This window comes from Colletotrichum orchidophilum (assembly GCF_001831195.1).
Source record: "Colletotrichum orchidophilum strain IMI 309357 chromosome Unknown Scaffold_64.1, whole genome shotgun sequence".
In the NCBI taxonomy this organism is placed as follows: Eukaryota; Fungi; Ascomycota; class Sordariomycetes; order Glomerellales; family Glomerellaceae; genus Colletotrichum; species Colletotrichum orchidophilum.
The window spans coordinates 194,671-217,557 of NW_019173020.1; the positions used below are offsets into that span (position 1 = coordinate 194,671).

Sequence of the window (22,887 nt, forward strand, 5' to 3'; positions counted from 1 at the left end):
GAGGGCATCTCAGAACGGGGGCCCCAGTGCTATTAGAAGCCCTGCAAAGGCTGATGTCGGCAAACGGCTAGGCGTATCCTCACAGTCGCATACTTCATTGCCGCGCGGGGACTTCCCTGCCTTCCTTAATACCGCGCGGGGTCCTTTTTTTTTTTTTTTTTTTTTTTGGCGCTGTAAGATACGATCTCCAACCCTAAGAAGTCAATTTCGCTCCTTGTGGGCCTTTGTAGCTGCTCCGCGCGGGCGGCATCCCAGCAGAGAGTCGATCAGTGGAGAGAGAGCCTGCAGGTACCGGAACTACTGTTACAATGCCACCTATAGGCCTCTGAAAATTACTCAGTGGCCATCTTTTGTTAACTCTGTTGCCTACTAATACATATTTACGAACAGTGCAGCAGGTGTGGAGACTCTGGACACCCTGGAGCATGAGAGTTTCCGATCATTTTTTCTTATCAAACGCCAACCCCAATACTCCGGAAAGCTGCCCCCCCAGTCCTCTTACAAGCAATCATCCTGCAGTCCCATGATCGCCACCCCCGGCACAGTCGATCAATCGTTCTAAACGCCCGCGCAATCGTCCGCACAGAGAGATGTTATGTCCCCCTGCACCTTGCCAATATTGAGTTACCCCGTGATGGGATGCCAAATCCACGGCAATTGGGCGGCGCGGTGTGCGGTCTTGGGCAGGAGTCCGTTGACGCTTGCGCAAACTGCTAACCTGGTTCGGCCGAGTCCATGTGACATGTCAAGGCCTGGGGGGGGGAGGGGGGACGACGGGCAACATCCTGGGCCGTCACAGTTAACCACGTCTGCATAGCAACATACGTAGTAGTACGTCGTCGACTCGTAATCACACGCTGGCCTGTGGCTACGGCGGGCGATTATTGGGGGGATCAACCATGCGGTAAAAGGTTAGACCGGCCGCACGGGGTCCACGTAGCGTGCGTGGGAAGATGATGCAGGCTGTTGATGCAGGCTGTTCTGATGATGGGAATACTGGTAGTTTGGGTGTTTCTTCCCAGTCCACAGAAGGGGTGAACAGGAAGAACAGCAAATCAAGCCGCCGCTGAAGACTCTGGTGCTTACAGCACCTCTCTGTAGACTTCAACGCAAACCAAGGAACAGTCACAATCATGAACACAGGTGCTTGGTGTCAATCTCAGGTAAATTGCTAGGACTAAATAAAGAAATCACCCACACGTATCCAAACGTTTGCCTATGAATAATGCTATCATGCGCCCCGTGAAATATGAGGCTGAAATGAGTGCTCTGTTTTCCCCATGCTCGCTTCGCAAACGCGAACAAAAGATGCCAATGAACCAGGTGTTGTTTGGTGAACTTCTGCACCATACCTCCCCTAATAGCGTCGTCCCCCAGCAGTCGTCGTCCCCCTAGTTGGCTACCGTTCTCGACTTCACACTGACGTGGAACCCTCGGGGCTTGACGAACCACGCATTGTGCGTCGTCCACGACCCTCCGGGCGCAGCAGCATTGCCCTCGAGCTTGAATTCGAAATCGCGAATGATCCTGGGGATGAGCTTGGACATTTCCAGGATAGACACGTTCTTGCCAATGCATGTACGCGATCCCAGTCCAAACTATAAATGGGTAAAAAAAGTCGCGGGTTAGAAATCATGTACACCAAAAAGTGAAAAGGGGGCAAGACAAAAAGGTGGTGGTGTCTTACAGGCATCCAGTTTCTGTTCATCACGGAGAGCTTCGCCTCGTCTTCAATCAGCCAACGGTCGGGGTTGAAGCTGTCGGCATCCTCTCCGTAAAAGACCTTGTTTCTGTGCTGGACCCAGGCGTTGATTCCAACAACGGACTAAAAAAAGGGAAGCATGAACGCGTTAGTAATCAGAGTAAATCATAGTGATTGGGCCACAAGAACGTGAAAACATACCCCTTCAGGGAAGAAACGGCCGCCAATGGTGACGCCGCCCTTGGGAACGATGCGTTCCAGGGGCAGTCCCGCAGCGGGATGGACGCGCAAAGCCTCCTTGATGACTGCCTGGAGGTAGGGCAACTTTTGGCTTTCCTTGAACGTCGGTGACGGCGACAGCTCTCCGCGGCGGGTAAAGTCGTCAAGCTCCTCTTGCAGCTTGGTCATGGTTTCGGGGTTCTTGAGCAGGTGGTAGAGAATGGCCGAGATGCTGATGCCGGTCGTGTCGGACCCGGCGACCATGTTGGACATGCAACCGTTGAGGAGATGCCAGCTGGTGAACTCGTCCGAGTTGCTCGAGTGCTTGGCCAGGAACTTTGTGAGGAACGCTTCGCCCACGGCCGCGCCGTCCTCGGCACCCTTGACGTCGATGACCGGTTTTGGCGACGCTTGCTCCTCCTCAATGGTCTTCGCCGTAAACGTCAGGACGTAGAGCACCTTGGCTCCCATGCTCCGACTCGGAAGAACCTTGTTCAGTATCGGTGTGATGTACTTGTGCACCAACGGAAAGATGCCGGCCAAGCTCATGTAATCCAAGCTCTGGTTGAGGTGGTGAATGACTTGAGCAACGTCTTCGCCGCGGTCCAGGAACCCGAGACGTTTTCCGTACGTCATGAGCGCGATGGCGTCGAACGCGAAGCACTGGAACCAGTGGCCAATGTCCATCATCGCCCCGACCTTTGCGAACTCGGACAGCCGCTGCGCAAACAGGGCGCCGCACTCGTCCACGTACGGCTCGTAGTTGACGAGGGACGTCATGGAGTACGCGTTTGTGTAGAACCGTCTGTTGCGCGCGTGACGCTTGGCCGAGCGCTCCGAGAAGAGATTCCACAGGTCGTCGTTGGGCTGGAACGAAGAGTACCACTCCGACTTTTGGAAATCTGTGCCGTGGCCGTAGACCGTCTTGGTGGCTTCCGCATCGTTGATGCTGTATCGGTTCGGGCCATAGCGGACGATGGGGCCTGGAGAGAAACAAGGAAGAAGAAAACGTCAGTGTGTTATGATACTCGCAGCTGCTCGATGCTAACCCTACCGTATTGTTCGTGTAGCTTCTGGTTGACCTTTTCAAAGTCTCCTTGTTTGACATGGTGGAAGTACCAAAAGTCGGTGAAGCGAGCCAGCGACGGGCCGGGTACTGATCGCAAGGGGGAACGAATCCATCGAACAAAGGAGTAAAGGATCTGGGCCAGCAACGCAAAGGCTGCGGCGGCCAGTATGAGTTGGGCGCTCATTGCAAAGATGTCAAGTATGATAAAGACAAAGATGAAGATTTTGGCGTTGGTTGATAGAGCATCACACTCTGTCCAATTGATAACTTTGAGATTTTTTCTGAATATGGGAAGGATACCAGCTGCAGGTATTTATATTGGGCATGCCGGATCCGTATCTTCACCGATTATTAAAGTCGACATGTACTCAATCAGTCCGCAGCCCGTCTTGGAGTTGAACCTGCAAAGTTATACGGCTTACAACTGTTATTGGTGCATAACTTCGGACGAGTCAAGACGATGTTGGCATGCTGGGCTATGGAGACACCTCGGCGCCGAACTTCCCTATCTTGAGTATTGAACCTTCGTATCGTGGGACTAGACTATAAGACAGTCTTTCCCGCCCCCCGGCTATGCATGGATGTGGATCTATATCTGTGAAGGGCTATCCGTACATGTATGTACCTTACAACGGTTTCAAAATGCGCACCATGAGGTGTAACACCATTCATCACTTCCAGTGCAACATCGTAATGCGAGTCGAGCGATGCAAGTATCTGCATCCATTTGCTTTGGTGACCTGAATAAGACCACATCGCAAGTGGAATCGTGAATCTGAACACCTACTGTAGTGTAGGGGAGCTGCCATCCCAGAATCTGGGGTTTCTTGGCATTGGACCAGGGAACCGTTGATCTTTGCCGCTATGTTAGGGGGGGGGGGGGGGGGGGTGTCGCGCGGGGCGCGGGGGGGGGGGGGGGGCCCCACCCCTGGTAGTGGTGGGGTGGGTGGGGGGGGGGGGGGGGGGGGTGGGGGGTGGGGGGGGGGGGGGGGGGGGGGGGGGGGGGTGGTTTTCGGCGAGGCGACGGTACTCGGGTATCAAAACTGTCCGAACCCGACATCCGCCCCGCAACATGACGTGCCAGATAGCGTACCGACCGCGGGCCGCGAAGCGAAAAGACGGCAATGGGGTAGTGCGGAGATTGTCGTCGCCGTTGACCGTGATGGTGTACGCCTAATTTCCAAAGAATACGAAACGGTGGATTCATTATGATGCTTCTTTATTCCCTTGAACCAATATGCATCAAGTAATTGCCAACTGTTGGCTCTTCGCCGGTGCCGGAACTCGTAGCAATTGCCAGGCCGAGTGTCCTTATACGCTTCCAAAGACTGTGGAAGATAAAAAATGGTCTCTTGGGGGGAAATAGACCTGCCATCCATTGTACAAAACACAAAGACATCGCATGAGATGTACACGGATAGACCGTCTCGGCCGAGTAGTGGCAATATGACCTCCTCGAGTGGTTAGGTTAAGGCTCTGGCAGCTATATCCATGTAGTGAAATCAAATACTTAGGGTTCTCCAGTGCCTACTTTTGACGGCAGCGATCAAATGATGAGAAGATCCTTCCATCTTCTCAGCTTAAAAGGTAAACTGTAACTCTGCTGAATGCTATCTGTACGTCACCTCTTGAATCTTGTTTTCGTTACGGCGTATTTCCAAGGGGAAGGATCGAAATTTCCCCCGCAAAGTTGGAGAAAGGAGTACCCAAGTCTCATTTACAACGTTACATAACGCCGACACACATACACTTGACGTCAGATGTCCTACAACTTCATCTTCATCGTTCCCGACTGGCACTTTGAGAGTCCAACTCAACAAACGCCGTCCTATCGCCGACTTTTGTCCGCTGCGGGCAGCTCGGGCACTGCGAGGGGGGCCAGATAAATGGCCACTTTTGTGGCTTTTATGTGGTTGATGTAAAAGAAAAGCGGCCGTCTCTATGGGGCCTACAGGTGTCAGGTTACAGCATACATGGCGACTTCAGGGGAGGGGGGCCAAACTCGGTCAAAATCCGCCTAGTCCGGAAACTCCTTTCGAAACCCCTTAGGTGCCCCTCTTGCCGATCACTACTTGTGTCGCAAGCCCTCACGCTGATGGTGGCCAGCCTTTGGATCGTGGATGGGAAGGCGGCCGGCTATAAGAGAGCAGTCCGCCTGTCAAATGAGCTCGTCACGGGTTCCTACTAGTTGGTTACTTAAACGGATATAGTCTGTTGTTTCGACGCCAGTTTTTCGTCTGTCTGGCCAACCAGGCTCCGCGCTGGCAAAACTTAAAAACCTATGGCCGACAATTCTCATCCGCCGTGCCACCCTTACCCAGGCGTATTACCTCATCATCATCCGCGTGGCTAAGTAGATCAAGCGCTTGTGGGTAAACAATTACAGTTTGTAGTGTAGTTGGCTTGTTGTTAAAAACGGCCTAGCGTTTTCTACCTCGTCTACCGCTACTACAGGAAGCGCGCGGGCTTTCCCCATCTAAACAACGGGCGGAACAGCCAAATTTGAGGGAATCCTGCCCGCAGAGCCACCGGCGACATTCTTGGCTGGAACATTCATTTGCGAACCCTTTGCGGCCGTCCTGTAGGCCTGTACGTCGGCATCCGCTTTACTGCTGGTTCATTAGCGCGCCATGTCCTGTGTGGAGAAAGGGACTTCTCGTAATTTTCTTACGGGTTGATGATCATGACCATGCCAAGCTGGCAGTGCATGCCCTGCGCGCAGTACATGAGCATGGGCTCAGTGTTCTCCACCTGCACGTTGAAAGTGCCAACCGGGGAGCCGTCCGTGACACCCGGAATGAAGCCAGAGTGGACGGCGTTCGGCATTTGGTCCTGGAGGGGCATACACGGGGCCTGGGTGTTGGCGGCCTGGGTGACGGTGTGGTTGTTGGGCCAGAACTGGAACTGGACAATGTCGCCGGGGTTGGCCTTTACGACCTCGGGGTAGAAGAGCAGGGACTTCTCGCGGGTCGGGCTACCCACAACGACGGGGATGACCTTGGGCGTTGGGCCCGGTGGTGCGGGTGGTGCTTGACGCTCTGGGGAAATTGTGAGCTGCAAGTGACGAGATAACCTTCCGGCAGTGTTAAGTGGTGCTTACCATTGAGAGCGGCGGCCAATGAGCCTCCCACAAAGGCGGCGAGATAAACGGCGACGGTGCTGAACTTCATTTTGATTCCTCTAACCCTCGATGATCGTTTACGGAACTACTGGCTGATACGGCTAAGACGACGAGACGCTTCGATAATGATGACACTAATGACACTGAAAACACTACAGAACAACTTCTCCCCCAGCAGAGGTGCAGAGGACCCTACGATATTTAAGCTAATTATGATTGCTTGCAGAACCTCAAACCAGCAGCAGATATGGGACAAGCTCAACGCCAAACATCCGCCCGCCACAACGAACCTTTCCCTCTCTTAACCTTCCGCACTGGGCAGACTTGTTCCCAATCATGAGACCGGCCAAACGTAGAATCGCAGAGTTGAACTGGTTGAGTTGCGGTGATGAGCAAGGGTAGCAGCGAAAGCTTGGGCACCTTAAATGATGAGATGATTCGAGTTGCCCAATGAGCGGTGTCTGGTGCCTCCAACGTGACACTTGATGTTTCGTTTCTTCGGCCGCACTGCATACCGAAGAGTGCTTAGAAATGAGCAACCCCGGACAATGGCGGAATAAACATGAGATCGAAGAGAGGGTGGGATTCGATCTCGCTCTTTCGGATTGGAGGGGCGAGGCCGGGTCAAAAATCCATAAGGCTGTCTCGCCGGGTCAGATGGCCCCCCCTTTCGGCGTGGGGACGACAAAAAGCCCGCAAAGGGCACTGAGAAACGAAGCTGCGGGCGATATCCCACCCATCGACACCATCAACCTCTCCGACAAAGTAGGCAGACAGACGGCTGGCTCACCATGGAGTGCTTTCATGATTACCAAGCCAAAGCTGGCAAACGGGATGAAACGGTTGCGGAGTCGTTTCGAAAGATTGGAAAAAGGCGTGGACCACCCGCTGGTTCCTTCCCCCCATCTCCCCTCCCTACCCCCCGACCCGACCGTGGGGGATCTCCGAGCGTTGAAGGATGGCACTATTAGCGGGAGATCTGCACTAGTGGGTAGATAGTTTGCACATGCCGATAGCGTCTACGGCTCCGCCCTAGGGCAGTGGTCTCCTCGTCGCGCGCGCGAGACGTATTTGGCACTGACTCTCGACGTCAAGAGAGTTTTTCGCGCTGAAGATATCGGGAGATATTAATGTCAACTGGAGCGTGCGCATGTCGTGATCGTGTCAGTCACGATTCTATTGCCCCATTCGAGAACAGACCTCCATGTTCAGTGCATCTACCGTCTATAAGAATTCCTTCGCAATTATTTGCAGTTTGCAGCTACATGCCATAGCACATATTACTTGCTTGTTATACCCAGTTCGGGGTTGGGGTTGGGGTGTGCTCTATTTCTCCGCTTCGCCGTTTCCTTCCGTCTGACCCCGAGCCTGGCCGTTCTTCTCCGGCTTGTTCTTCTTCACGCTCTTCAACTCGATGAAGACACACCCGAACACTGTTAAACATCCGAGGACGGTGGCAATCAGAAACACGTTCTGGAGGGCCCTGTTGTAGGCTCCGATGATGCCGTCGACCGAATCCGGATAGATGCTCCGCATCGACTCCACCAGTCCGGACCCCCCCGCGTCAATGACGACGGCTGGGTTCACGTTGGGGACGTTTCTGTTCAGCTCGGCGATGAGCCGCGAGTGGAAAATGTTTTGAGCGACGGCCAAAAACACAGTGCCGCCGAGACTTTGCAGGAAGATCAGGAGGGACGTTGCCAAGGCTACGTCACGACCGTCGAATACGGTCTGAACTGCTATCAACGTCTGTTGCCCGCCCAGACCTACGCCGACTCCCATTAGGACGAGTGAGGCGATCCTGAAGCATTTGTTAGCATAACGAGAGTTGTTGAAACCAGAGTGCGAGGTATAAAAGTACCAAAGGCCTGTGCTCGTGTTTTCGTTGAACGAGTAGATTAACCCCGACCCAACAGACGCGATAACAGACGACGCAATGAGTTGCGGAACATAATACCCGATACGACTTGTCTGAAAAAACTGGTCAGCATCATGGCCTGACTTTCCAGATCGGGGACTTGGGCATCGACTTACCAGGAATCCCGACAAGATTGTCGCCACCGATAAAGACACCGAAGATGCCAGCAAGTCGATCCCGCTTTGGTAAGCAGAGTGGTTCTTGACTGCCTGCAACCAGATGGGGATGTAGTACACTTCGATAAAGAGAAGGGAGAAAAGGAGAAGCATAAGCCAGCAAGCGCAGGCCATGGATCTTTGAAAGAGGATGCGGAACGGGACTGTAGCCTTGTCGCCCTCGCGGTACTGCACAAACGCCCATGAGAGGAAGCAGACCGCAAAGAGGCACCAGCAGAGAATGATGCGCCAGTTGCTCCAGGGGTACTCGGTCCCTCCCCATTGCAGAGCGAGGAGGAGGCAGATGATCCACGGAATGAGCAACAGTGTTCCCAAAAAGTCAAAGTTTTGAACAAACTCTCGCAGGCTGTGCGTCTGCTTCTTCTCTTGCGGTGGGAGCTTCAGGAGGAAGAGGATAACGAGGAAGGTAACGCCGCCCAAGGGAAGGTTGATCCAGAAACACCATCCTACGTGGGGATCATTAGTTTGCTATTGTATAGAAATGATGAAGGGTGCAAGGGGGGGGGGAGGAAGCATTACTCCAAGTCGCCTTGTCAACAAAGACGCCGCCGAGAGTTGGCGCGATGCACTGCGAGATCCCGCCTGCTGCGCCGACTGCCGCTGTGAACTGCGGGCGTCGGTGGAGAGGCACACTTCTAGCTAAGATCTGAGTCGCGTGATTATTAGTTAACAGGGTTTCAGGGAAATTCGGCGGGGGGCCGGGAAGGGGGGGGAGGGTTGTCAAGCTTTCCGCGAACACGTACAATGAGAGCGCCGGACATGAGTCCAGCGGCACCCACTCCGGAGATGGCTCGGCCGACGATGAGAACAACGGAGCTCGGAGCCACGGCGCACACCACGGACCCCACCTCGAAGATGAGGAGCGCGACAAGGAACACCCATTTGGCGTTGAACTCGGCGTACAGTTTGCCGACGAAGAGCTGGAACGAACACATTGTGAAGAGGTAGGCGGAGCCGTACCACGCTACGTCGGGCAAAGATTGAAATTCCGAGGTAATGACTGGAATTGCGGTTCCCAGGATTGAGCGATCCTGGATGTGGAAGCATGCTGTTAGCAAAAGTGTTGCATTCCTCGTTCACTTCTGGGAACATCCTGCGCCAGAAACGAAACTGAAAAAAAACTTACAAGTCCAAAGCACAAAACGGCGAGAAACAGGCCAATTGTAATGATTGCAAGGCTGGCACCAGTCGGGTACGTTCCTGCGGCGACATCTTGGCCTGGAGACGTCTTGTCCAGTTCCGGGTCACTGAACCTCTCTCCACTTGTCCGTGGTATAGAGTTTGAGGCATTCGTCCTGGGGGAAAAGTTAGCTCAGCCGCCCTAGCTCCCATCTCCATAGCTCACCAAAAGGTGCAGCGCGAACCCACCTTGTTTCGACAGCCATGTTAAATAATTGTATTATTGGAGTTGGTCAAATGAAGTAGTAGAGCGCGATGACATGTATGATCCGAATACCAAACGTTCCCCTCCGTCTAGAGACAAATGCCTTATATACAGCTCCCTTCATGATTGAAGAGACGTCTGCTGCTCACGTTATCTTTGACTATCTGAGCTTACAGATCCCACAGCACGATGCCGGTCCGTACGGAGAATAACATGAAAGACAAGTCAGAGTCAGCATGCCAGTCTGGGATTAGCGCCATTAGCCACGCAGGAACGAAAGCCAATATTTCTTCTCGCCTAATCAGCTTACATGCAAGCAACTCTATCCAAAGTCCCAATTCTTGTGCCGAGGCAGGGTCCTCTAGCTAGCCACCGGCGCCAGGGTCACTGGTGCTGACGGTGGGCACAATTGACATGAAAAAAAAAGGAGCTTGGTTGGTCGGGCTTAACAGGAAGCTTGGGCCAGAACAGCAGGTGATGATGTCAAAAGTCGGAGGCCGGGGCTTAAAATAACCTCCGATGCCGTACGTGATGGAGACTAAACAACCAATCAAGTAGCTCCTTTGGATCCCGATCGTCCACTTACGGAACTTAAAGAGCCGACCGATCCCCGGATTTTAATCTGCCGTCCGTTCCATCACCCTCGACCTCTCTCCCGTTCGACTCAGCCCCAACATCGCCAGCAAAGTTGCGCCTCACCAAATCCCTCGTACTTTTTTTTTTGTTTTCTTGTCTCCATCTTCCTCGACAATAAGGGCTCCGTATTCTTACATTCGGGCGGGTCACCTCCCAAGCAATGCCGCCGAATGATGACGCCAATAGCCCCCCCATCTTTGCGCATAGTCACGCAAAGAAGCCCCGAGCGTGTACCAATTGTGCTCGCCTCAAAATACGGTGTCGTTGGCAACCGGGCTCGGAACAAAATGAACACGCCGATTGCATACGGTGAGCCAGCCGCCTTCTGCTTACTGCGACCGTTGTGTGGGTATCAAAAGACTGTGCAGCAGAGCTGACGGCGTTGGTGCGCCAAGATGCTCCCGCATGAGCATACGATGCCAGGTACCTGAGCCGGTTCCGAGGAAGAAACGTGGAAAGTCGAGGTCAGTATAAATTTCACAAAGTAAGGTTGGAGAGAGTGTCCTATTGCATCCTGCTCTTCCAGCTAGCTGCAGATCACCCGCTCCTCCTTGTGCTCCTACCTACCTACCGGGGTTCTTTGAGCCAAATATGAAGCTAAATTCACCCCCTTGCGCAGCCGAGTCACAGAGCTAGAAAAGAGAATAGATGGTCTGGTCACCCTGTTCCAGACCCAGCAGCAGTCAGGGGAGGGCCAAGGGTTGCCGGCAACCGGCCCCAGCCCTAGTAGCGAGGACCCGCGCTTAATGCCATGCACCGGGTTGACTATACCGGGCGTCACCCATCCAGTGAGCACGGACGCGTCTCCGAGTATCAACAGCGCGGCAAGTGTCCAAGACTGCCAATCTATGCCGACGCCAGAGGCTGCTTTTGCCAGCGGGTCCTATCATCTCCTGCCTGGGTTCCTCATCACGGCCGAGAAGGCTGAGGAATATCTCTCCATCTACCGGACGCGTCTCGTCCCCAATTTTCCTTTTGTACCCATCGAGCCTGAAATCACGGCGAGAGATCTCCATAACCAGAAACGGTTTCTGTTCTGGTGCATCATGCAAGCTGTTGTGCCCCAAACAGCTTCGGTACAGAAGGCCGTCGATGATTGGGTCCGCAAACATGCCGCCATGCACATCATAGTTAATAAGGAGAAGAAAATCGAGCTGCTCCAAGGTCTCATCGTCTATATCGCCTGGTAAGAGTTGGCTTCCGTCTGGGCTCCGGCCGTACAATCTCATGATAACCCCCCTGGCACTTGGTCCGTACCGTAGTCGAGGTACATTTTGTCTAATGAGTTCTGTATCTATCAGGGGTGACGTCCATCTGCAGATGGGCATCAACGCGAATACACTCCTCCAACTCGCCATCGGCCTGGTCATGGATATGACCCTGTACACTCTCGCGGGCCCAGTGAGCTGGATGCCCAAAACTTTGTTGAAGGATGCGTGGGCAGTCTTGGGGCGGAGCGGAAAGCAGTTCGAGGCACCCAAGCCAACCCTTGAGGAGCAAAGAGCGATTCTGGGCGGCTACTTTGTTGCGTCGAGGCAAGTTTTCCTTCTAGGTCATGTGGTAGCATAGCAAACGACGTGAGCAAAGACTGACCATGATCATCAGTGTTCCCGCCGCCATCAGAAGACACTCGCAGGTCCAGTACACGCCTCCAATCGCACGATGTTTCAAGGGCATCCGCGAGGCAGACGCTTTATCGACAGATCAGAATCTCCTGGCCCTCGTGCGCATGCAACATTTGGGGGACCGCATTCGTGCGACTTTCCCGAGTCCGGACAGAGAGGAGGGAGAGCCTCTGCCCCTATTCCGGGAACACTTTGGTGCCGTGCTGGCATCGCTCCGCAAGGAGGTCTGCGCTCTCAAGACCGAAGAACCTGCCATCAAGAAGGAAAATCGTGAGTGGACCGTTCAATTTGCCAAAGGGTTCAACTCCCAGCCATCCAGTTATACTGACCACACACACGCACGTCATTGAAGCCATGATTTGGGCACACTACAGGGCATTAATGGTCCGACTCTACGAACCCAGCATCGGCATGCGCGGCGCCAGCCCCTCCGAGGCCCTGTCCGCCACGGAGCCGTGCAGCCGGACCGAATCACTCTGGTTCTGCCTGCAGGCGATCCAGAGCGCCCAGGACGCGCTGCTCGCCATCCCCGCCGACACTTTTGCGTATCTGCCCTTCAACACCGTCGCGGACATTGCCCACACGATGATGGCCTCGCATCGGCTTCTCCTGGAGGACTCGGCGAGCGACTGGGACGTGATGCTGGCGCGGCAGAAGCTCGACCTGCCCGGCATTGCCCGGCGACTGGCCGACCGGTTCGAGGAGGCGGACAACGTGGCGCTGATTGTCGGGCAAAAGAGGCGCATCTTTGAGGACGAGAGCTCGCGGTGGGCAAACTACGCGTACCGGGCGAGATGGGTTCGTCAGTGGTACCTGAACAAGGTGGTCGGGCAGCCGCCGCAGGAGCAGATTGCGATGACGGAGCAGCAGCAGCAGCAGCAGCAGCAGCAACAGGCGCCGTCGCATCCGCAGATGATTGCGCCCGACGGGATAATAACGGATCTGAACATGTCTTTGTTCGGGGGCATGGCGATGGACCAGTCGTTTTGGGATATTATGATGCTGGATGGGCCTGGGCAGATGCCCGTGGACGCGTCCGTGCTGTTACCGGACCAGCCCATGTTGCCCGCCATGCAACCTTCCTAGAGATATTTTTTTACAGGCTGTTGTTCGCTGAGAGCGCTCTCCAGCATACGATGGTATTACCCTGGATTGAGATAGTAAACTTGGTGACATGGGAAGGTGAACCGTGACATACGGGCAAGGGTACAGACAGGGCGGGTCTCATGGCACAATGAAATCAAAATTAAACAGCATTTTGATACAGCTGGCGGGTCTAGACATATATTGACACAATGTGAACTTATACTGACCTCCAAATCGGCAGGGATGACGTTAGAATTGGGTTCGAACTCCCAAGTGATTAGGTAACGTCTGTTTAGACGACGACAACAGCTACCATGGACGTATGCCTGCAGGCAACTTTGCGAATCTTGAGCAATAATTAGAGTTTCAGAAAATTGGGTCTCAATCTTAAGGGAGAGAACGCCTAACACGCCATGGACTGCCCTCTCAGACTCTGAATGCGGGATCATACCAGTAACAGTGAGAATTACTCTTGGGAAATAAAGGCAGATGCGTTTGAAGAGCAACACAGAAACTCCCTGATTGTGTCAGATATCATCTCTATGACGTGCGTTGCGAAGGCCATTAAAAACACTCACCTTTCGAAACCCGACGATGATGCCTTCAACCAGCAAGAACACCAGATTGCCATTTTGGAAGCGGCAGAGTGGGCTGATTTTGGTGCTAATTGCTCTCGAAATTCCTACCTCTTTTTTGGCGTAACCCGGAAGCCCCAGCTGCACTCATGCTCTCGGTATTAACTCATAGAAAATGACCTAAATTTCTCCATAGTCCTACCTCAAATCTACTGAGTAATTATGCATGTGGTTACCCTGTGCTCAGGCATGAAAACTTAACCGGCGTTGTTTTTGCTGAGAGGGAGAGCCGGAACACATTTGACGGAAAAGCCTCTCGTCAACCAAACTTCTCCTCATCACTGGTGGGATACCAAGAATCGGTATGCATTGTTCTGTCCAGCATGTGTGGCAATTGCTGCAGATGCCAACGAACGGGCCACTGGCACTCTCATCAGCAGCCGCCAGTTTTATTCCTAAGGTTAAACCTGACAGTCGACCTGTACAAATATCTGCACACCCGAGCCCGCTACGTCTCCATGCAGCACGCAGCCGAGGTGACAATGGAGTCGCCAGCTCGGAGAAACGGGTTTTGTTGTTGGGCCGCTGTGTCTAGCGAGATGTGCGACAGAACCAGCTGGTACACTGGCAATGAGGGCGCGATCCCTACAAAGCGAGCCTTCGGAACGGTGGGGGGGAATAGTCGCGATTGCGTCTTAGATCAAAGCGATATGGGTCAAGCGGCGACCAATGAATCTGCGATTCTGATTGAAGGCTTGCGTAGCACGGATAGTCCGCGTGGAATTCAAGGCTTGGATCCTGGCGCCGTGGCTGGGATCATGGTCCTCGGCACGCTGCGCTGAAGGAGGAGATGGATCTATTTTGCTTTCCCCGAGCTAACCCTGATTCTCCGCATCCACTAGTCTCATGACTCCAAAACGTGGTCCTATTTAGCTTCCTAAAGTTTTGGATTTGATCTTGTACGTACAGCTTACGGGCGCAAGTCAAACCCCGCAAAGTTAGACCGGAGAATCCGGGGTAAGTATACTATTGTAGATGTTCAGCCGACCAAACTGTGCAATGCGACACTGTCACGAGATATAGGTGTGGTTAATGCTGCCCGGATTAACGGGTGACAAATATTGTATCCGTGTTAACATCCTCTCCGCAGGTTTGCCTGTCATTAAATAGTCTCCAACGAACATTTGTTGCCGCAGCTGCCTCAATAAATAGGGAAAAAAACTGGTCTACTTGCGTGTACTTGACTCGATCACCAAATACGAAGTACGCGCTGCATGGTGAGTCGGCCCCTGATGCGCATTTCTGGGTAAGGTTCTCAGCTACACAACCAGGCTTTCCCGTCTGAAGCTAATGTGACCGCTGCGCCCTTTGTCCTTGCGCGTGGGACCTGCGTTTAAAAATCAAACAAAGAAATGTTACCGCGAAACTAGCTTGATCTACAGAAAGAGACAAGTACGGATAAGGGTCTTCACCGTCATTATTGATGGAGCCAGAAATACCAACCTCCCCCGCTTTGATCCCGGCACCCCACGCTGGCCGTTCAGCCAGCGGGGCCGGCTTCAGATAACTAGTGCAATGTCATGCCAACTCTTCATCTTCTGATTGGCCACGGCGATGAGACAAGTGCTGGCTTTGGAATAGTCCATAATGTGTCAAGTGCCTGCTGTGTTAGGTGTGAATACCTTGAGACCGGTGGAGGGCTGGCAACAAGTTGAACATACTGTACTCGGCACAACATGGCAAGCAATACATGTGAGTATGCATGTGATCCCACCAGCTCAGCCTCTGATATAAAATCGTCATCATTCTCTGCCTGAGAATCACAATTTAAAGTTTCTTTTGCTCTTCCAAGCAGGATGAAGCCATTAGTATTCCCGTCACAATATGCCGGCGCCATGGTCCCCCACCGCGGAACCCCCCTTCGTCCCCCACTCCGGCAACTAAAGTTTGCATGGACGTGGACCCCAGTGGATATTCCGGGGGGAATCTGGGGTAGCGTCAGTGCGATGTTGTTCGGTCCAACCAAGAGACTTAGAGTTGTGAACAGATGGGATCATTGATAAGTACGGCGCAGAAGCGAGACTAAGCAATCGTGCGACCATCAGACCATTCCCATCCTGATGTCTCTGAGCCATTCTCAAAAGGTCGACGTGCAGACACCAACGTGATCCAGAGAGCTCACCATTAATTAAATCGAAAAGAGCCAACAGGATGTCGGGCTGGAAGTATGCATTTTCCCTGACTAAAGAGGAGGTCTCGGCGGCCACACCTCCTGGAACGGTGAGGTTGATAGGTGAGTTCCTTGGTTGTCCGTCTCCGTTGAGATCAGGCTTGAAGCCAAAGTCGATTAGGGGACATATTGATGAGACTTCTCTTTATTCTTCATAACTATTGTGAAAACGGTGAAAACTAACGAGGAATGATTCGGTAGTCGAAGATGAGTCCGCCGACAGATCACGAAGACTATCCAACTCTCTACGACGATTCCCACAACCTTCGGACGACCCTGCAGATCCTCTGAACTGGGCGCAATGGCGCAAATTCGCAGTCTTGTTGACCGTCTCACTGTACTCCTTCACCGGCAACTTTAACAGTTCGGAAATCGCACCGACGCTGCAGCTATGGGCCAAAACCTTCCCGAACGATGTTCGGTCCTTTAGTGAACTTACTTACTTCATCGCAGTGCGTCATGTTTTCCGCTTCACTGAAACCCTCAAGAGCTCGTCTGCTGACGCTAGTGTAATGAGTCTAGGTCAACATTCTGTTAATGGGAGCATCGAATATCTGGTGGGTACCGCTATCAAACATCTTTGGTCGACGGCCCGTGCTGCTAGCCGCAACGCTCCTCATGACGGTCACCAGCATCGCATGTGCCGTCACAAAAACCTATAATGGGGTTCTCGTCTCCAGACTTTTCCAAGGCATGGGAGCTGGCGCGTCCGAATCAGTTGCCCCAGCCCTCATCGGAGAGATGTTTTTCGTAGACGAGCGTGGACGCGCCATGGTAAGAAGCCCCCCCCAAACCCAATCAGTCTGACGGGAAAGAAAAAAAAAAACCAGGGTTTTGCTGATGCGCCAAAAACCCCTTAGGCCATCTACACAGTCTTCCTCGCGAGCGGTTCGTTGGTAGGGGGCCTTTCAGGCGGCTACATCGGTTACCAACTAGGCTGGGCCTACATCTTCTGGATCGCCACGGCCCTGTCCGGCGCCTGCTTCGTCGGCACTCTTTTCTTCGTCCCCGAGACCCTCTACGACCGCGTCCTCTCCCCTTTCGACCCCGCCATCGGCTCGTCAATGGACGAAAAGGGGGTGGACAGCCACCTCGAAGACGCCGGGAGCCAGGTCCTCAACTACCGGCCATACACCTACGCCAGATCTCTCGGCTTCACGCACTACCGCGGCGGCGTCGTGGCCAAATTCCTCGCCCCCTGGAAGACGCTCAGGTTCCCGGGGACCTGGGTCGTCATGTTCCACTACGCCGGCCTCGTCGGCGGCATCGTCACAATCTCCACCGTCGGGCCCCAGCTCGTCGCGGCGCCGCCGTACCACTGGGGCGCCAACGTCGGCCTCATCAACATTGGGGGCGTCATCGGGACCATCCTGGGCGCCTTGTACACGTATCTCCTCTCCGACTCCCAGCTCAAGAAGAAGGTCAAGAGCTCGAGCAGGGGACTGGCGGAAGCGGAGAGCAGGTTGCCGACCATGTTTCCCTCGCTGGTCATTGCGACTGGCGGGTTCCTCGTCTTTGGCTTCACGGGCCAGTACCCTTCGAAGAATGGGTGGGTTGGTCTCTGTGCCGGGTTTGCCATGGTGTCGTTTGGTCTCATGCAACTACCATCCGTCGGCTTCAACTATGTAAGCAAATTTTTTTTCTCTCCCGTCCTCGTGTCAAACGAAAGGGTGGCGTTTTTACTAATCTGGAACTTTGCAGCTCATCGATGCGTATCAACATTTAGCTGGTGATTGCTTTGTCATGGTCACTATTATGCGAGCCATTATTGCGTTTGCGTGGACGTTCTTTGTTGCGGATTGGGTCGAGAAGAAGGGACCGTCTGAACCGTTTGGCATATTTGGCATGCTGATGGGACTTTTCTCTCTTCTGACTATCCCCTTATGGCTCTTTGGAAAGAGGATGAGGATTGCTACGAGGAAGCTAGTGGAGGAGGCTTGATCAATGGACGTCATTACCATGTAAACCTAAATGTAGCCATCAACTAGGCGATGATTAATGCAGTATAACTCAAGATTCGATATTCGTCTACTTTGCTCTGTGTATAGCGTTGCTTTTAGAACTCTGTCCTCGACACAGCTAGATGGCGTACGACACCTCGTTTCGGTCGCTTTGATACATAAACAGTGCTCAATGGAAGACTACCCCGAAGAAACCTGTTCGAAACAGTGAAGTGCGCAAGATTAATTAGGAAGAGCAGTCTAGTGTTGACGCCGAGGAAGAGCGAGTACATTTCAACACCATTAGCTGATAGGATCGAGAAGAGAAGCATTGTAGTGTACATTCCAATCACAGACAGCGCTTGCATGTGGCGACCGAAGCGATCAGTACACCAAGTATATCAACCCCAGAGCCACGATGGGCACATTGGTGATCAAATGCGCCTTCGCCTTGGCCTTGCCGACCGCAATGGCCTCCTCCGAGGCACCCGGGCTCCTCAGGTACTCCGACACGACAGCGGCGCCGCTGAAGCCCACGCCGGAGCCCAGCGTCAGCACGATCCCCAAACACCGCCGCACCGCCACGGCCGCCAACGGCGACGCGCGGCACACGCCCGAAAAGTGGCCGTAGAGTACCAGCCCCAGGATGCACAAGGACATGTGCAGGTTGCGAGCGCCCTTGACCTTGACGAGGGCGTGGTGGAACGCGTCGAACTGGGCGGGGGTGACGGTGTCCCGCGGCGGGGGGACGAGACCGAAGGTGGCGGCCCCGCCTTCGGGCTTGGCGAGGTTGAGGCACCCGTCGGCGGCGCCGAGGAGGGCGAGGAGGCCCGTGAAGAGGGGGAGCGCGGCGGGCTTCCAGGAGGTCAGGGAGGGGTTTAGGCTGGTCATGATTTGGGTGAAAGGACTGGTATTCTGTAGTCTGTAGGTGGAGGGGGATATGCCGTGTCAGATAGGGGGCTTTAATCAATGGCAGTCATAGTCGGGTTTAAAAGGGAGATCGGGTCGTTGTAGGGGCAGAGGAATCCCCGTCGGCGTCGGCTCGAAATACCTCAGCTGAAGTGAAGTCGGGGAGAAGCCGATTGGCTAGGGAATTAGTGACCGAAGGGAAGCAACAGCTCAATCCAATCACGTGGCGAGTGTATGTGTGTCAGCTTCAAGCCACATTGGAGGTTTAGGAAAGGTATTCCATTGCAAGGGCCGTCGAACTTGTCACATACCCAGGTACTAAGCTGTCTCGTTCAATTCTGGATGAGTTCCATCCAACTTGGAACATGACTGTCATCACTCGATGCCATTGCCAGCCTGCCAGTCGAGTCTAATCACGTATTAGTCGTCTAGACCAGGAAAGGCTGTCTACCAACCCTTTTTCTTTGCTTTTTCTTTTTGAGTCGAAATCTTTCTGGTTCGAATGACACCAGCCCATTCCCGTCCAGGCAAACGTTCAGACTTCCCTCCACGACAGAATCACAAAAGAACACAGCGAAACCCAAAATCAACCACCACATCCAAAGTTCCAGCCGCAAGGGAGGGTACGAGGACCAGGTCTTCGGATTGAGTCACCACTCCAAGAACGGCTGGCTCGCACAACCGGTCGAGAACTCCGACTCGCAGCCGCCACTCATGAACCTTGCGTCCTTGCCATGTGACAAAGTATCACTTCTTGGTTGGGCTCGTCTTGCTGTCATGAGGCACATCCGTTGACACCTACAGCTTTGTCGGCAACTGGGAGCGCGGTGTGATAGCAGGTGGCGGAATAGCCTGCTGTGGCATATACGTTTGCGAAGGAAGAGGATGCTCCCGGCTCCCGACATCTTCAGGAGCACTAATGAGAGCGTTGGGATGGGCGTCGACAAAGGGATCCTCACGGCTCACTTGAGTGCCAGCAGCAACGTTCGTAGGGTGGAGGGCCGGGAGACTAGACTGATGGGAGGGCACAACAGTTGCTGAACCGGTGGTAGAGGGTGGCCGCATGCCACCCAAGGCGCGCTCGTCTCCGTTTCCCTGTCCTAGAGTTTCATCGCTCTTTGCCTGGATTCTCCGCTCAGCCTTTGCAGCAGTTTTGGCTGCTTTGGGTGGATACTTTGACCTGTTCTTCTTCGAGCTCGATCCGCCCTCGACCGAGGCCACCATTGGAGACGACGTGCTACCCACTGAAGTACTCAAGGTACGAGCCTTACGCATCTCGATATTTCGTTCATCAAATTCCATGTCAGTGTTGGTCGTATTGCTTCCCGCGCTGCTATGACCAGGTGCGCTACGGGTTCCTCCCTTGTCATCCATCTGTTCGTCCAGTCTTCATGGACCAATTCCTGGAAGAGACTTCGCAGGTGGTCGATGGTTTTGCCCTGAACTGCGTCAAAAGCTGCCTTGGTAATCCAGGGGAAGAGAGTTGTCGCTATCCAATCGGATTGCACCCAGAGTGGAGGAACTTGGTTTCTTCCTATGCCACAAGGAAGTACAACACGGGGCAACACCTCTTTTTCATACAGAAAACGGAGCCCCCAGGTCTCGGAGACATCTCCACAAATGTGCCGGCGGGAGTTGGCAACCTTCGTCGGTAGCGGTGCTGGTAGATGCGCCGTTGTCCTCGATCATGTGAGCTCTGTTCCCTCTCAACAAAATACAGGTTCGAGATGGTAGCTTCGGCACGCCGAGTTCCTAAGAAGGCTCAGATCGAGTGGTTTCGAGGCGTCTGACCTAGCCCTCCCCAAGATGTTGTGGAACTTGACTTCTGTAACATCAAGGTGCGGTTCAGAAACGTCTTCCTTTTCGCTGTAGCCTGAGCAGAGATCATCGATGTAGCTGTCAAAGACGCTCTGGACAATTTCCAAGATGATTTTGTCCGGCAGGCTAACCAGGGGTGACGGGAGAGCGGCTCGGCTTGGCGGTCATCTGAGTTTTGTTTGAGGTCGAAATTCCTGCCAACTTGGAGCGGTGAAGGTTATGGGGAAATGAGTTCATAACAAGTATTAGATACCGTGCTGTTGGGTGCGCGTGGGGTACTGGCGACCTGCGACCTGTTTGAAGATGTCGGCGGGAGATGAGTGGCATCACACTCTGTTGTTCAAGTGTGATCGCCTCTCTCAACGACTCACCCGTCTGCGGCCGCTTCTAATTGCACCATGTCCATGGCCAACAGAAGGGTAGGGCGTGGCTGTGGGGAAGTACAAGTGACTCTAAGTGGCTTGATGAGAGGCTTGGAGTAAGCAGTGAGGCTATGCTCTACCTGGTGATGTTGAAATCATGTTTGAGGCCCTAGGTTTCAAATAACCGTTTCCGGAATGACGTGCTGGCAAGGGTCTCCTATTCCTGGGAACGGTTCCCAGGAACAAATCCTAGGTTGCTGTTTTGGTGAACGGTAAAGAATTTGATAGGTTTCTAATCCTGGGAAGTAGTTAGGAGGTTACCTTGCGAATCCTAGGAATCATCTTGCATGCGATTAGTTAGTCATATGTACATCCTAGGATATTGGGCTCGCAGTCATCGAGGCCAGTTGCCATTCCTAGGACTTGCTTGTACACCTGTATAACCGCACCCCTACTGGGGCAGCTACTGCGGGCACTACTTTTCCTAGCATCAGCGTCCCGGGAAGCACAGCCTAGGCTCACTAACTCGCAAAGGTCTGATTGGCTGCTGGGGTGTTTTCACTAGAGGTCACACAAGGGCTGAGCTTTTGTGGAACAGAAGGGTGAAGACCCACATCACATTAGCGGCGTATATCTCCATTCTCTGGCTTCTCAGCCAGTCGGAATGCCTGCACCTGGCGAAATCATTTTAAATCGACATGTTTTGGGCTACTCCTGGTCGCGGTAGACTTCCGTAATCGTCCTATTGACCCACCCGTCTGGTGGTCCCTTCAGAGGCAGATTATCTAAGAGTGCAGAACGCCCACATACTTCAGCAAGGAGCTTCCCACATAATTTCACTTATCAACGAATCCGCCTTTCATATACGCACAACACATGTCGAACTCATAATGTCCACGTTTGACCCCGCCCGTCAAGCCTTCGAGCACGCCAAGAGATCGTTTAGGGAAAAGTTGAAGGATAAAGACCTATTCCGGCAATTATTACAAACGACCAGTATTGAGCAAGTCTGGCAAACGACGAATGAGATACAGGAGAGGCAAGAAGTTGAGAAACGAATGAGATTTATGGGGAAGATCAAGACCTTCCTAGATAAGTTGTCAGACTATGCCTCGGTGGTGGATACTTTTGTGCAGGTCAAACCAGACGTCATGGCCTTAATATGGGGACCGATCCGCCTACTGCTCTTATGGACTGCCAACATTGCCAAGCTTGCGGACGCAATTGTATCTGCGACATCAAGAATCGGCGACGTACTGCCCCCATTTCTCGAGACCGTCAAGATCTTCAGCGATAGCGAAAGGCTGAAGAATATTCTCTCCCTGTTTTTCGAGGATATACTCGATTTCTACGCCATCTTGTTGGAGTTTTTCAAGTTGTCGCGTGGGTTCTCAGGCAATGATCAAGCCACTGAATCTCGACGTTATTGACTGTTTGTAGGGCGGCAATTCTTCTTCGAATCTGTATGGCCGAAACAAAGAGAAAGAATCAATGTTGTAGTCGAAAGCATCGAGCGGCATGGTTCGTTACTGAGAAGTGAGGCCACATTACAACAAATCAAAGCCGAACACGAAGCTCGCGTGAAGGCGCTAGCTCACTTTGATGAGACAAGCAACTTCCAAGAACTTCAAAAATATCAAGCTTTAAGGAATTTCATTTCACCCGAAACACATGACCATCGGCTTGATTGGTTGCTCAATCGTTCATGCAAGGGTTCGACCGAGTGGCTGAAGCATAGCGAGACTTATTTGGCGTGGCTTGATACCTCCAAATCGGCCGTGAATCTGTTGTGGCTTTGGGGCATACCCGGAGCAGGTAAGCACTCATTATCTGCAGACTGCAACATGTGAACTAAATCTTGATTAACTTTGATCCAAGGAAAAACCTTTCTTGCTGCATCTGTCATCGAACAAGTAAAGACACAACACCAAACTTGCTTCATTTTTGCAACCCATGCTAGGCAACACAACACGACTGCCAGGTCCATTTTACAATCTTTGATTTTCCAGTTGGCGTCTGGTAATAAGGATCTACAGTCCGCATTGATACATTCAGACGAACGGGAACTTGCAACCAGCACAAAGTGCGTGTTGGCGCTCTTCAAAACTTTTCTCAAA

At 53.1% G+C, this 22,887-nt stretch overlaps 8 protein-coding genes across 8 annotated transcripts; 3 read left to right on the plus strand and 5 right to left on the minus strand.

Annotated features, from left to right (window-relative positions):
• Nucleotides 1-1,391: 1,391 nt before the first annotated feature.
• CORC01_07853 (cytochrome P450 oxidoreductase) lies at nt 1,392-3,174 on the minus strand (the record flags this gene model as incomplete). Its single annotated transcript, XM_022619488.1, has 4 exons — nt 1,392-1,598; nt 1,688-1,825; nt 1,904-2,904; nt 2,976-3,174. The coding sequence occupies 4 exons, from the start codon at nt 3,172-3,174 to the stop codon at nt 1,392-1,394; spliced, it is 1,545 nt and encodes a 514-aa protein (XP_022474042.1).
• A 2,292-nt stretch (nt 3,175-5,466) lies between these two features.
• Nucleotides 5,467-6,160, minus strand: CORC01_07854 (extracellular serine-rich protein; the record flags this gene model as incomplete). The annotated part of the gene is made up of 3 exons (XM_022619489.1): nt 5,467-5,599; nt 5,662-6,028; nt 6,091-6,160. 3 exons carry the CDS (start codon nt 6,158-6,160, stop codon nt 5,467-5,469), a joined length of 570 nt encoding a protein of 189 aa, XP_022474043.1.
• Nucleotides 6,161-7,437: 1,277 nt separating this feature from the next.
• Nucleotides 7,438-9,514, minus strand: CORC01_07855 (MFS transporter; the record flags this gene model as incomplete). Its single annotated transcript, XM_022619490.1, has 5 exons — nt 7,438-8,082; nt 8,146-8,651; nt 8,725-8,851; nt 8,949-9,236; nt 9,332-9,514. Coding segments are annotated over 5 exons (1,749 nt in total), but the record flags the coding sequence as incomplete, so codon positions are not given.
• Nucleotides 9,515-10,512: 998 nt separating this feature from the next.
• Nucleotides 10,513-12,936, plus strand: CORC01_07856 (uncharacterized protein; the record flags this gene model as incomplete). Its single annotated transcript, XM_022619491.1, has 5 exons — nt 10,513-10,568; nt 10,845-11,411; nt 11,527-11,754; nt 11,831-12,120; nt 12,203-12,936. The coding sequence occupies 5 exons, from the start codon at nt 10,513-10,515 to the stop codon at nt 12,934-12,936; spliced, it is 1,875 nt and encodes a 624-aa protein (XP_022474045.1).
• Nucleotides 12,937-15,722: 2,786 nt separating this feature from the next.
• CORC01_07857 (major facilitator superfamily transporter) lies at nt 15,723-17,682 on the plus strand (the record flags this gene model as incomplete). Its single annotated transcript, XM_022619492.1, has 5 exons — nt 15,723-15,804; nt 15,943-16,193; nt 16,264-16,515; nt 16,602-17,366; nt 17,443-17,682. The coding sequence occupies 5 exons, from the start codon at nt 15,723-15,725 to the stop codon at nt 17,680-17,682; spliced, it is 1,590 nt and encodes a 529-aa protein (XP_022474046.1).
• A 383-nt stretch (nt 17,683-18,065) lies between these two features.
• CORC01_07858 (uncharacterized protein) lies at nt 18,066-18,572 on the minus strand (the record flags this gene model as incomplete). The annotated part of the gene is made up of 1 exon (XM_022619493.1): nt 18,066-18,572. The coding sequence occupies one exon, from the start codon at nt 18,570-18,572 to the stop codon at nt 18,066-18,068; it is 507 nt and encodes a 168-aa protein (XP_022474047.1).
• Nucleotides 18,573-19,388: 816 nt separating this feature from the next.
• CORC01_07859 (uncharacterized protein) lies at nt 19,389-20,814 on the minus strand (the record flags this gene model as incomplete). Its single annotated transcript, XM_022619494.1, has 4 exons — nt 19,389-19,964; nt 20,172-20,286; nt 20,382-20,564; nt 20,780-20,814. 4 exons carry the CDS (start codon nt 20,812-20,814, stop codon nt 19,389-19,391), a joined length of 909 nt encoding a protein of 302 aa, XP_022474048.1.
• An 846-nt stretch (nt 20,815-21,660) lies between these two features.
• Nucleotides 21,661-22,200, plus strand: CORC01_07860 (uncharacterized protein; the record flags this gene model as incomplete). Its single annotated transcript, XM_022619495.1, has 1 exon — nt 21,661-22,200. The coding sequence occupies one exon, from the start codon at nt 21,661-21,663 to the stop codon at nt 22,198-22,200; it is 540 nt and encodes a 179-aa protein (XP_022474049.1).
• Nucleotides 22,201-22,887: the final 687 nt, after the last annotated feature.